General features: G+C 45.2%; 1 protein-coding gene across 1 annotated transcript in view; it reads left to right on the top strand.

Annotated features, from left to right (window-relative positions):
* LOC106084983 (mucin-12) overlaps positions 1 to 12,176 on the top strand; it is a 357,036-nt gene that overhangs the window by 271,790 nt on the left and 73,070 nt on the right. The window contains 1 exon segment of the mRNA XM_059367199.1: positions 3 to 11,409. Within this exon segment, the coding sequence (XP_059223182.1) occupies positions 3 to 11,409 (11,407 nt within the window).

Below are 12,176 nucleotides of genomic sequence, written 5' to 3'. Positions count from 1 at the left end.
ACCCCCGGGTCAGTTTAGGTCACCCGGGGGATTCGAAGAGTGTGAATGAAAAGAAAGTCCAGGATCTGGGTAGAGAAACTCGTCGTGTTGGTAAATCTTTTCAAACTTCGGCTTTACAAGCCAACGAAACACAGAGAGGACAACGCCTAAAGCTCAGAGTGCTGCAAAATCAAGTTGATGATAAAGTGGAACTGAGCAAAAATGCCGCCAAATTTGAGGTTAGTAAAGAAAAGGAAACGGATTCAGAAGAAAATTTGAATAACGAAGAACACAAAACTACCATAATACGGAAACGTGTGCGCATACAAACAATTGCGCCATCAAGTGCTGAGAAGGAGGGAGGAAGTTCTCAAACTACCACAAAATTATCATCCATAGGCACTAGCCGGCGGTCTGGCTTTAGTGCCAACAGACACCAAGGAAATGAGTCTGAGCAATCCCCCAAGGAAGAATCATCCACTGAAGTGCCTGTAACAACGGTTTCCCAACGTCCCACACGCAGAAGCTTTGGTGCTCGCAAAACCACAGAATCGGTAGCAACTAATGATACTTTAGCAACTTCCCAAGAATCTAAAACTGAAGCTGAATCATCCTCCGAGTCTTCCAAGCCCACACGTAAAAGTTTTGGTTTTGCCAAACGCCAAGGAAGCACAGAAAAGCCAACAGCTTCCAAAGATGAAACCACCGATGATTCTGATGCCTCTGTTAAGTTATCTCTAACATCGGAAAATTCTTCGGAAAGCGAAACCTTCAACGACACTGAATCTGCGACCAGTCTATTTGGCAAATCTTCGGTAGGGGCTGATCTCACAACCTCTGAATCTTCAATCATACGAACTACCCATCGTTATTCCTCAGATAGTGGAGAGACAGAGGCTGCCGCTATTACTACCGAAAGCTCTGTTAACGATAATGATAAGAAAACTTTGCCCAAACGCAGGGTTGTTGTCAAAAAACTTGTAAGAGTTGCCAACACTACAGAAAATAATCTTGAAGCTGTCACAGATTCAGCAACACATAGCACAGAGGCAGATTCAACTACAGCAACTCCAGAAACCACAATTGCCATAACAGAAACCTCGGATGTGGAGACATCTTCTGCTTTACCTGTAACTAGTGACACTGAGCCATCTACCACACCTATTCCCAAGCTTGACAGCGAGGAAGGGTCTTCTAGAACCCTTTTGGCAAGAAAACGCATACGCCTTACCAAGGTAGACTCAACCAGGGAAGAGGCTGAAACAACAACCGAGGCAAAAGAGGATAGCTCAACAACAATTAGATCTTCTGCCATACGTGGAAGAAAAGTCCAGACCACCACTACAGAATCTCCCGGCTCAGACAATCCAAACGAAAAAGATAGCAAACCTGTGATCGGGCGCCGAGGACAACGTTTTGGCAGAGTTCAGACTACAACCACCACGGAGTCCTCAGCGGATTTGGTTGCCGACACAACTGCCAGGCCATTTATAAGACGAAGAGGTCAACGCTTGGGAACAGTTGCTACTAACGAAAAGGAAACCGAACAGGATGTAGAAGCAGTTACCGAGTCTTCGGCTAAATCCCCCTTTTTAGGACGCAGAGGTCAACGTTTTGGCAAAGTTCAGACAACCACCACCGAAGTTCCAGAGGACATAGATGCAGAAACCACAGCTAAGCCTACAGCCAGAGCTTCGTTTAGTGCTAATCGTGCCAAAATTCTTTCCTTTAAACGCCCTGTGCTGGAAAGCACCACCAGCTCTGATTTAGATGTGGAAAACAATGATATTGATACGGCTGAGAAACCCACTACAAAACGCTCTTTTGCCCAGGATTCCTCCAAAGTAGTGGGAGAAGCCAAAAATAGTCTTTTCCCCGCCACACGCCCAAGACGCCTTTTGGTCAATGCTCATGCTAGACCACATTTTAATGATCTGCTAAAGACAACAACTGAAAAGGAGGAGGACTATAAGGGCGAAGATGATGAGGATGATGAAGAGTATGATGATGAGGAGGAAGATGATGAAGATGAGAGAAAAGATGCAAAGAAAAATGTACCCTCTTCAAATCGTAAACCCATATTGGGTTTACAACGTCCGGCTAGCCAGAACTCAAAACTTGCTGTGAGTAAAAGACCCTTGGGATCATTTGACCGATTCAATGGTAGATCAACAACCCAAGCGGTTGAGGCAGAAACTGAGGATGATGGGGAGCCAACTACAAAATCCACTTTGTCCATACGAAAATTCCAAACGCGTTTAAATGCGGCCAGCAAAACAGAAACTGAGGAGTTGAAAACCAACAGACGCCCCGTAAGTAACTCATTTGTGAATGAAAAAACTGAAGAAGATGATGATGAAACAAACAAAGAGCATCATGCAACGTTCCCCAGCAGAAAACCCTATACAGCTTTAAATCGTATTTCTACAACTTCAGCAGCCTCAGTCGAAGCTTCCTTAGAGGAGAGTTCCCAGGAAGATATTGGCGAAGAAGTAACCAATTCCAAGGAAAATGAGGAACACAACAAAGAACCCTCAACGACAGAAAACTCCCAAGAAGCCGAGAATAACTCAGCTGAGAACATCTCTACTGAATCGATAACCCCTACCAGTAAAACTAACTCTGAAGAGGAATCTTCAACTGAATCATTGTTGGATAGCAATGAGAGTACTTCGGACAATTCCAAGGAAGTTGTAGAGTCTAGCTCTGCAGCCAATGATGAATCGACCACACCAAGTTCTGCAACAACAACTACAACAGCTATAGAACATCCAGAGTCCGAATCATCTACAGAGAGTATTGCTTCTGCGGACAGCAGTGAAAAAGTTGAAGAATCTTCTACAGAATCAGCAGAAACCTCTTCAAGCACAGTTGCTGCAGAGACTAATAAAAACACTGAACGTAGAGTGACACGTCTTAGAATTGTTAAAAACAAATCATCCATCTCTGAAGAATCTTCAGAGGCAACTCTGAACTCGCAAGAAGCCAGCACCGAAGCTGTCAAAGATTTAGGGACAACACGTCTCTCCTTTGTAAGACGTCGCCCCATCCAAACTTCTACACAAGCCTCCCAAGCAACCGAAGAAAATGAAGAAGACCAAAAGGTTAGCACAGAAGCTACCACAGACTCAGGCTCAACACGTCGTACCTTTATAAGACGTCGTCCTATTAAAGCTTCCACCGAGGCATCAAATCGAACTGAAGAAGATGGAAACTTGAACGAAGCTAGCACAGAAGCTTCTACAGACTCGGGAACGACGCGGCGTTCATTTATAAGACGCCGTCCCATTAAAGCCTCCACAGAAGCCGCAATTGAGGATGAGGACGAAGAGGTTGCCATCTCTACACGTCGTCCTTTTATTAGATATTCTACAACCAAATCTTCAGCAGATGATTTAAGCGAAACTGAGGAAGGAGGCAAAGCTTCTCCTATTGTCAGACGTCCCTTAATTCGTACCACCACTAAGCAGCCGCTAACCATTAGAAACAGACCATCCAGCTTCCAAGCGGGAACACGCTCCAGTTTCTCCAGAACTCTGAACCAAAAGCAAGCAGCTAGCCACAATGAGGTGGAAGAAAATGACGACGAAGCTGATCAATCAGAGGAAGTAGAAGTTACCACACGTAAATCCTTCGGATCATTTGCCCAAAGAAAGCAACCGCCACAGGTGGGCTTTAGACCCAAACAACTGCAAACCGAGAATGGTGTCACCTTGAAACCTTTCAATAACCAACGCCCCATATTTAATAAGCCTAGACCAAATCTTTTTGGAGCCAAATTACCATCTAAGGATTCGGAAAATGAGCAAGAGGAATATGAGGATGACGATGATGATGATGATGACGATGAAGAAGAAAATTTAGACAAGGACAACGACAATGACCATGCCCCTAAGTTTGGCCAGACAAAAACCGAATCAAGTTCTAGTCTATTAAGCTTGCGCGAACGCTTGCAACGTTTACAAAAGACCACACAGGAAGCCAATGACAACGAAACCAAGACCCCTTTGATAATAAGAAAGAACACTATCACCACCACCACCAGCACAAAAACACAACTCACACCCTCAGATAACTCTGAAAGCTTGGCCAAGCCCACAGAGCTTAACAATGAGGAAGTAGATAGCCACACTCTCACTCACGCTACTAACACGAAATTTGTACAAAACAGCAGTAGTAGTGGTAGAAGTAGAACTAGTAGTAGTTATGGTAGTTCTAAATCTAATCCTAGCCTTAGCACCGTAGCCAATTATTTGAATAGTCAACGTTACGAAACTAACCCAGCACTTGAATCTAGTCATAATGAACGAAATGATAAACTTAAAAAGTTATTGAACAATTCTAAAATTAATCATAGTAATAATAGTGATGAAGACAATCATGATGATGATGATGATGATGATGATAATAATGATGATGATGATAACGAAGAAGAAGAGGAATCTTTAGATGAAAAACATAAATTTAGTTCTAAGTCTGAAATTAAGAAAGTTAAGGGAGCTAATGATGATGATAATGATGATGATTCTAAACGACGTTTTCAGAAATATCAATTCCAACCTAGAACCCCAACAACTACAACATCCACCACTAGCACTAGCACTAGCACCATCATTAACGCCACCACCAGCAAACCTTTGGTGGTGAATAAATTTGCCAGAAAATTCAAAGGTGTTAAGGTCTACCGAAAGAATGAGGCCACCCATGACGACAAAGATGTTGATGGTGACACCGATGACGATGATGATGATGATGACGATGACGAATCCGATGCCCATGAAGATGTTATCAAGGCCAACTCTCAGGTAAATGAGAAGAGAACAACCAGCACAAACAGAACTGAAACTCTAGCACCTAGAACAACTGTCAATACAACAACAACTACAACATCAATAAGAACAATAACAAATTCGGATAGTTCGTCTAGTCCGACCTCACATACGGCCACAAGACGCGTTAAAGTCTTTAGACGCCCTGTTAACTCAAATCAAATTAATGTTAAGAGTAGTGCTACTAATTCTACCAACACTGTATCCGCGGAAGCCTTAGATAGTCTCAGTAGTGTTAGTGAAATAGTTGAACACACCATAGAAGCTTTTACACTTAACGAAACACAATCCACAGCCACAACGACGACCACAGAAACACCGCCAACGGCGGCGACACCGGCGACCCCTAAACGCTTGCGTAAAGTAGTGCGCAAACTGATAAGACCCATAAACCGCAATGTGGAGGAAACAAGGTCCAATGATAATGATGAGAGATCCACCACTACCTCCACTACCTCTACCACCACGACAACAACCATCGAAAAGGCCATTGAACCTTCCACAATTGGCGCTTTGTTGGCCAGAAATCGTGCCAATGTGTCGCGCATTGGTTTTGACCGCAGCACCAAATTCAATTCAGACTCAGCTTTGAAGGCCAACAGTGTAGAGGAAGAGGATGAGGAGGGAGATGAGGAGGACGATGATGAGGATGAAGATGATGATGAGGAGGGCGAGGGTGAGGAAAGTCTGGAAGAAGACTCTGAAAATGCTCATAAGCCGGTTAGACCTGTGGTGGTAGCCACCACTGCTCGTTCCCGCAATCGCTTTAGCTTACCCTCCACCATAACAAGATCTACATTGGCTCCTGCCACCACCAGCAAGCCCAAGGCTCCGTTGTTTAGTTCCACCTATCGCAATAAGTTTGGTGGCAAAGCCTTGAGCACAACCACCACCACAACCACAAAAGTTCCCAAGGCAACCTTCACAAAATTGGGAGCCAAATCCATGTTTAGAACCTCAACAACAACCACAACTACAGAAGCTCCCAATAGTGGTGAGGAGGATGAGGAGGAGGAAGAAAGCGACGAAGAGGTGAGTGAAGAAGAAGATGTGGAGCAGAAGGCAACCACTGTGGCCGTAACTGAGGAAATCAGTTCGACCAGCAGCACCACCTCGGCTCCACAGACCACGATTGCGGAGGAAACGTCAGAGGCAAGCTCTAGCACTTCTACGACATCGACAGAAATTGTAACCACCACACCACAGCCCAGTGAGGAAGAAAAGCCCACGGAGACCTCGCAAACCGAGGAAATGGTGGTAACCACCATGTTACCCGAACAGGAATCTAGTTCGACTATAGCCCCTACAATTGCTACCACCACTGCCACCAGCCCCACAACCGCAAGCACCACCGATGATAAATCCCTGGATGAGGATAGCAAAACCAAAACGGTGGACCTACAAAAACTACGCAATAAGGTGTTGGCCGAATCGGCCAAGGATGAAGGTAAGGAAGGTGTACTCAGTGATAAGTTGACAGGTAAACAGGAACAACTCTCAGCCGAAAAGGAGGATGCTCTACTCAAGCTGCGCAATCGCATACAAGAAGAGTTGGCCAAGGCCGCCGAAAGAGAAGAGAAGGAGGGTGTCTTAAGCAAAAAACTACTGGTAGCCACGAATGGCACCACCGAAGTGGATAGCGAACACGAAAAAGATGATCCTTTGCTGAAATTGCGTCACAAGGTCAAAGAGGAATTGGCCAAGGGCAATCAAGATGAGGGTGTACTGAGCGATCGTCTTAAACATAAACCCTCTGAGGAAGAGGCCGCTCAAACCGACAATCCTCTCCTAAAATTACGCACCAAAGTTCAGCAGGAATTGGCCAAGGGTAATCAGGATGATGGTGTGGTCAATGATAAGCTAAAGAAACTCATTGAGCACAAGACCAGCGGCGAGGAGGTGGAAGGTTCAGGAGATAACAATGAATTGCAGAAGATACGCAATAAGGTCAAGGAACAATTGGCCAAGGGTGATCAGGAAGAGGGAGTGGTCAACACGCGTCTCAAGACTCTATTGGCTCAGAAGAATGTCAACACCGAAACCAACTCTTTGGAGGATGATGCCAATCACGAAGAAAGTTCAGGAGATGATGAACTGAATGCCAACAATGTGGCGGTAAGCACTCGCAAGCCATTTGTGGGACGCACCAAACTCATAGCCACTGACAACACTGAGCCCATAACCACAGAGGAGGCCACCACGGCCGCAGCGCCTGCAGCCACCACCACAACGAAGAGCACAGGCAAACGTCCCACCTTCAGCCGCAAATTGGTGGTGAAGAGACCGTATACACCCACCAAACCACCATTGACCCGTTTGAAGACTGCTGCACCTTCGCTGGCACCTGGCACTGTAGCCACAGGCGGCAAGGGTAAGAAGAAATATGTCAGACGTAAATTCGGTCGTTTCCATCCCTTCAACCGCAGCAATGTCAACAATGGCGAAGGCTTTGTGCGCAAGGATCCGCGTGGCAATATACTGCCGGGCACAGATCGTTTCAAGGTTCAAGGCGGAGCCGGAGGTGAGGGTGACTATGACGAATACGAAGACGAGGAAGAGGAGGAGGAGACTGCGGTATCGGCCAAACCAGTGAAACCCAAATTTACCATAACCCCTAGACCGGCAACAGGCTCTAGGCCTTCGGTGCTGGGCCGACCTCCCTCACTGTTTAACAGACCTCAACCCAATCTGCTGAGTAAGGCCAAGCCAGGCAACGCTCAGGGCGAAGGTTCTGGCGCCGGCCATGATGAAGATGAGGATGAAGAAGAGGAGGAGGAGGATGACGAAGACGACGATGAGGATGACGACGATGATGATGATGACGATGAGGAACATGCCAATGGCGACAAATCCACCCCCACCCCAGCCAAGGTGGTCAATATACCTGGCAAGCCACAAAAATCCGGTTTCAAACCCAAGGACAATCGTGTTCTACCAGGAGCCCGTCCCGGCTTGCCCGGCAACAAACCTTCGGGTGGCAATCAACCCTCACGTGTGGTCAATATACCCAATCGCCCTAGCGGTGGAGGCGCTAATGTGCCCGGAGGCAAGCAAACCACTCCGGCTACCAATCGTTTTGGAGTCTCCCGAGCCACCAATAAACCACGCATTGTTAATCGTCCACCGGGTGTAGTGCCGCCCAGTCTAACCATTAAACCAGTGGCCACCAACTTTGAAGTAACCACTCCACTAATACCTACTAAACCAGCGCCATTTATACCAAATAACACTCCCGCCTATGAACGCAAATACACAGGACCCTCGACCACAGAGACTCCCTTCAGTGAGCTAGACACTTCCCTAATTGAAGATCTGGATATTGAGGCCTTGAATGCCCGCAATAAAAAGATATTCGATATTAACAGCAAGAAACACACCACTAACAAACCCAAGGTCTTGATACCATTCTATAATCCCACAGCCGGTGACCAACCGCCACAGACACAACAAACACAAAGCGAACAAGAACAGGAATTGCAAAAGATTCTCATACAGCAACAACAACAACAACAGAACACCCAATTAAACTCACAATCAGAAACAGATGCTGAGGGCGGAGCATACACCACAGCCATACCCAACGAGACACAATCCGATCAAATAGACAATACACAGACCTTCTATGAGGGCGACATCTATGCCACCACAACACCCACCTCCTCCTCCGTGCTCTCTGAAAATGTGGAAGGAACAACTGTGATTGCTCCTTCCCAGGAGGGAGAGGACGAGGCTAACATTTACAGAACAGAAACGACACTCATGGATATGGAGACCACCACACCGGCGTCCACATATCAGCAACCCCAATCACCTGTTTTTGATGGTTACACTTCACCCTCACCACTATTCAATGGTTATGCCACCACTACACCCGCCACACCAACTGCGGACAACACTCTCCACCACCAACAACAACAAGAACAAGGCACAATTCCTAATCAATCAGTCGATCAAAATCTAAATATCAATGAAATTTCTTCACAGGATCATGGAATTGTCCACAACCTTGCCACCACCACACAACCCCCCAGTACCACTTTGTTGCACATATTCACCTTGTCCGATGATGAAAACGCCACCACCATGAATCCCATAACCGAAGTTATACCGCGTGAAGGGGTTATACTACACGAAACTGTTATACCCGAACACAAAATAAAGGAGGTCAGTCGCATAGTGGAGGTACATTCGAAGGAGGAGAAACGTGTTGTGGATCCCATCACGCAACAGCTGGTGCCCATTGAAGGCTCAGCCGTCTATCGCGTTGAATCCCTGCCCAAGGTAGAGAAGCTGGGCGAGGTGAGTGTGGTGAAATATATTCATTTGGTACGTGGCGGTGATATCAAGATTGAGGGACGCAGTTCCGTCACAGACTACACCCCCATTGAGCTGACCAGTGCCAGGGCTTCGAAACCTGTACGCAATTCCTTGCCTGAGGGCATTAACGATGACGCAGACCGTTATGGTAAAGCCATTTATCCTGAAGTCCTGAGAGAAGTCGAGACTTCCACCATACCTCTGGAGGGTCTATTCGACAGTGCACGCAAAGGCAAGCATTTGGAGGGCGGTGATGATAGCACCTCGCAACCACAAGAGGGCGCTACCGAAATCTCTTCGGAAAGCTCCAGTCAAGGGAGCGCAATAAAACAGGTCTCCTCCAGCCAAGAAGCTAATCGTGTGTTCTATGCCTCCTCCACCGAAGGCTATAAGACTTTCAGCTCCTATCTAGAGGAACAGGCTAAGGCCGCCCAAGCACCCAAGCCAGAAGTGCAAAGCAATGAGAATGCTCACGCACAATCACATGGGGAGAATCAATCAAATATTATTGCCATAAAGAGTCCTGCAACAAGCACAACAACAACAACAACTTCGACAACAACAACCACAGTTGTAACCAGTGGTCAACAACAGGAAAGCCATGTTACTAGTGAAAAGTCCACAAGCTCTGAAAGCTCTTCAAACACCTCCTCCTCCTCCTCCTCAAGTGAAACTAATGAATCTTCGGCCTCGAGCACCAAACCTACTCCAGTGCCCGGAGTTTTGTTCCCATCATATGTAAGACCTATAGTACCCCTATTACGTCCCGAATCCAATGAATCCTCTCCCCTTGTTATATCCATAGCCAATTTAGATAAAGTTATCTTGAGTAAGGTTACAAATCAAAACAACAAAGATGAACAGCAGCAAGAACAACAATCACAAGACTCTTCTTCACTTCTATCTCAACAACAACACACAGAATCAACACAACAACAACAACAAGAAAATTCAATTTCTAACGAATCTTCTATTACCTCAATCCCTGCTCCAACTACAACTACAACCACAACAACAACAACCTCCAAACCCACCACCCATTCCTCTTTCTTCCTTGAAACCCATACAGACCGTTCGGCCAAATTTATTGATGCCAGTGGACCGGCCACTGATCGTTTATCTTCCATAGCCCTTTTGGATGCCGTTATCCTTGGCCAATCACGACAACTGGAGCAGCAAAGACAACAACTCCTTACACCTCACATTATAACAGGCAAAACCACCACCGCGGATCCCATCAAAAATGCCATATTCACCAACAGCAATGGCTTAGTGGAGACACAAACCGATAATAGCCGTCTCAATTCGGAAATTATAACCTCAAAAAGCTACCTAGGCGAAAGTGAATCCAGAGCTTTGCCTCCCTTCTATTACAGTCCCAATGATCATTCGGAGGAACACTCGGATATGGATGATTCGGATGGAGCCTTTTCGGGTAAATCAGTGGCCATTATAAAGGCTGAAGCTCTGCAACAGGAGGAGCAGCATATAAAGCAATACAGCGGTGAAAATGTGGTGCCCCACTATTATGTGGGTGGCCAACGTGAGGGACGTGCCCATCAAGAGGAGGCCACAGCAGCATCGCACAATGGACATTCGAAATTTATACGCTATTCCATACCACCTCTATATTTTGATCTTTTGGGTACTGGTACAGTGCCTGAACAAATACCTTGGGACGCTATAGTTAACCGCAATGCCAAATTCACACAAACTTCAACATTAGCCCATACACAAACCCCCATTAAAGACTCGACCCTGGAGACCACCACAGTTATGCCAGCAGTAAATTCTGAGGCAACCCAAACTGAAATCGTCTCAGCCAGTGCAGAAACTGCAACTCCCAATACCCCCTCCTTAGAACATCCCTCAAACATAGTGGCCGCCATGCCACCTTTCTATTACAATCCTCATCAAGATAGTCGAACACAATATGCCACTAGACAGAGTGGAGAAGCTTTCGATGCTGAAGGAGCCTTCTCCAGCCATACGGCACAAATAGCAAAAGCCCCCATTCCTCTGAACTCCATAAAACGTAGACAAGCCAAAGCTTTTGATCCTTTGGCCAATGCTGAGATAAGGCGTCAACATGAATTGTTTACCATAGATCAAGGCTCCAGTGTTGGTAGAACCATGAGTAGCACAGGGCAACCCACTACCATAGTTACCTATACAAGTAGTGAGGTACATGCAATGCGCGATATGGCTCCCGAAGAGCTTTCACAAACCGTAAGCTCTATGGAGGCGGAAGCTACAACGACGAAAGCCGCTACAGACAATAATAGTTGAGTGAAGCGATGATTATGTGAAAGAAATGATAAAATCGACATCATTTATATTTTAGGGTTTTAGGCTTAGGAATTATTTAGAGAAAAGTAAACAAGCAGAACATTTTACACAAAAAAAGCTCTGTAATTTAAGAAAATGAAATCGTGTTAATTTTTTTTTGTATTAACTTTGCAAACATAGTTAAGTTTATGTGTTGAAAGCAATCGAAGAAGAAAAAAAAAACGGGAAAGCTTAAAAGCTTGTGGCAAGTATTTTGTGGTATGAAAATCATAAAAGCTTGATGGCATCAAAAGGTTTGAAGTTGTGAAAATGTTAATGAAAATAAAAAAAGCTTCAGGGTAAGGCATAAAAAGCTAAGAGGCTTCGAAAATTTATTTTTTTCCATTTTAAAAGCTTTTTTGCTTATATTAAAAGCTTTACAGCTAGTTATAGCCCTATTGTGTGGGAGAAACTTCAAGTTTTTTACAAAAAAGCTTAATTTTTCAAATATTATTATGGAGAACTCGTGAATTTAAGGCTACAAGTTTGTCGGAAAGCTCATTAAAAGCTTTGAGGCCAAAGTCTTAATGAAATATCCTTTTAAAGACATTTTCATTGTTCTAAGTAACAATTAGGATGCTTAGAAGGATTTTAGGCTTTAAAGCTATTCTCGAACGTATCATTTCAGAATTTTGTTTTGTTTTTCATAAAGCTCACTAAAAGCTTTGAGGCCAAAGTCTGATTGAAAAAACCTATTAAAGACATTTTCATTGTTCTAAGTAA

The sequence above is a fragment of the Stomoxys calcitrans genome, chromosome 4 (assembly GCF_963082655.1).
Source record: "Stomoxys calcitrans chromosome 4, idStoCalc2.1, whole genome shotgun sequence".
In the NCBI taxonomy this organism is placed as follows: domain Eukaryota; kingdom Metazoa; phylum Arthropoda; class Insecta; order Diptera; family Muscidae; genus Stomoxys; species Stomoxys calcitrans.
This window is presented reverse-complemented; position numbering and strand designations above follow the sequence as displayed.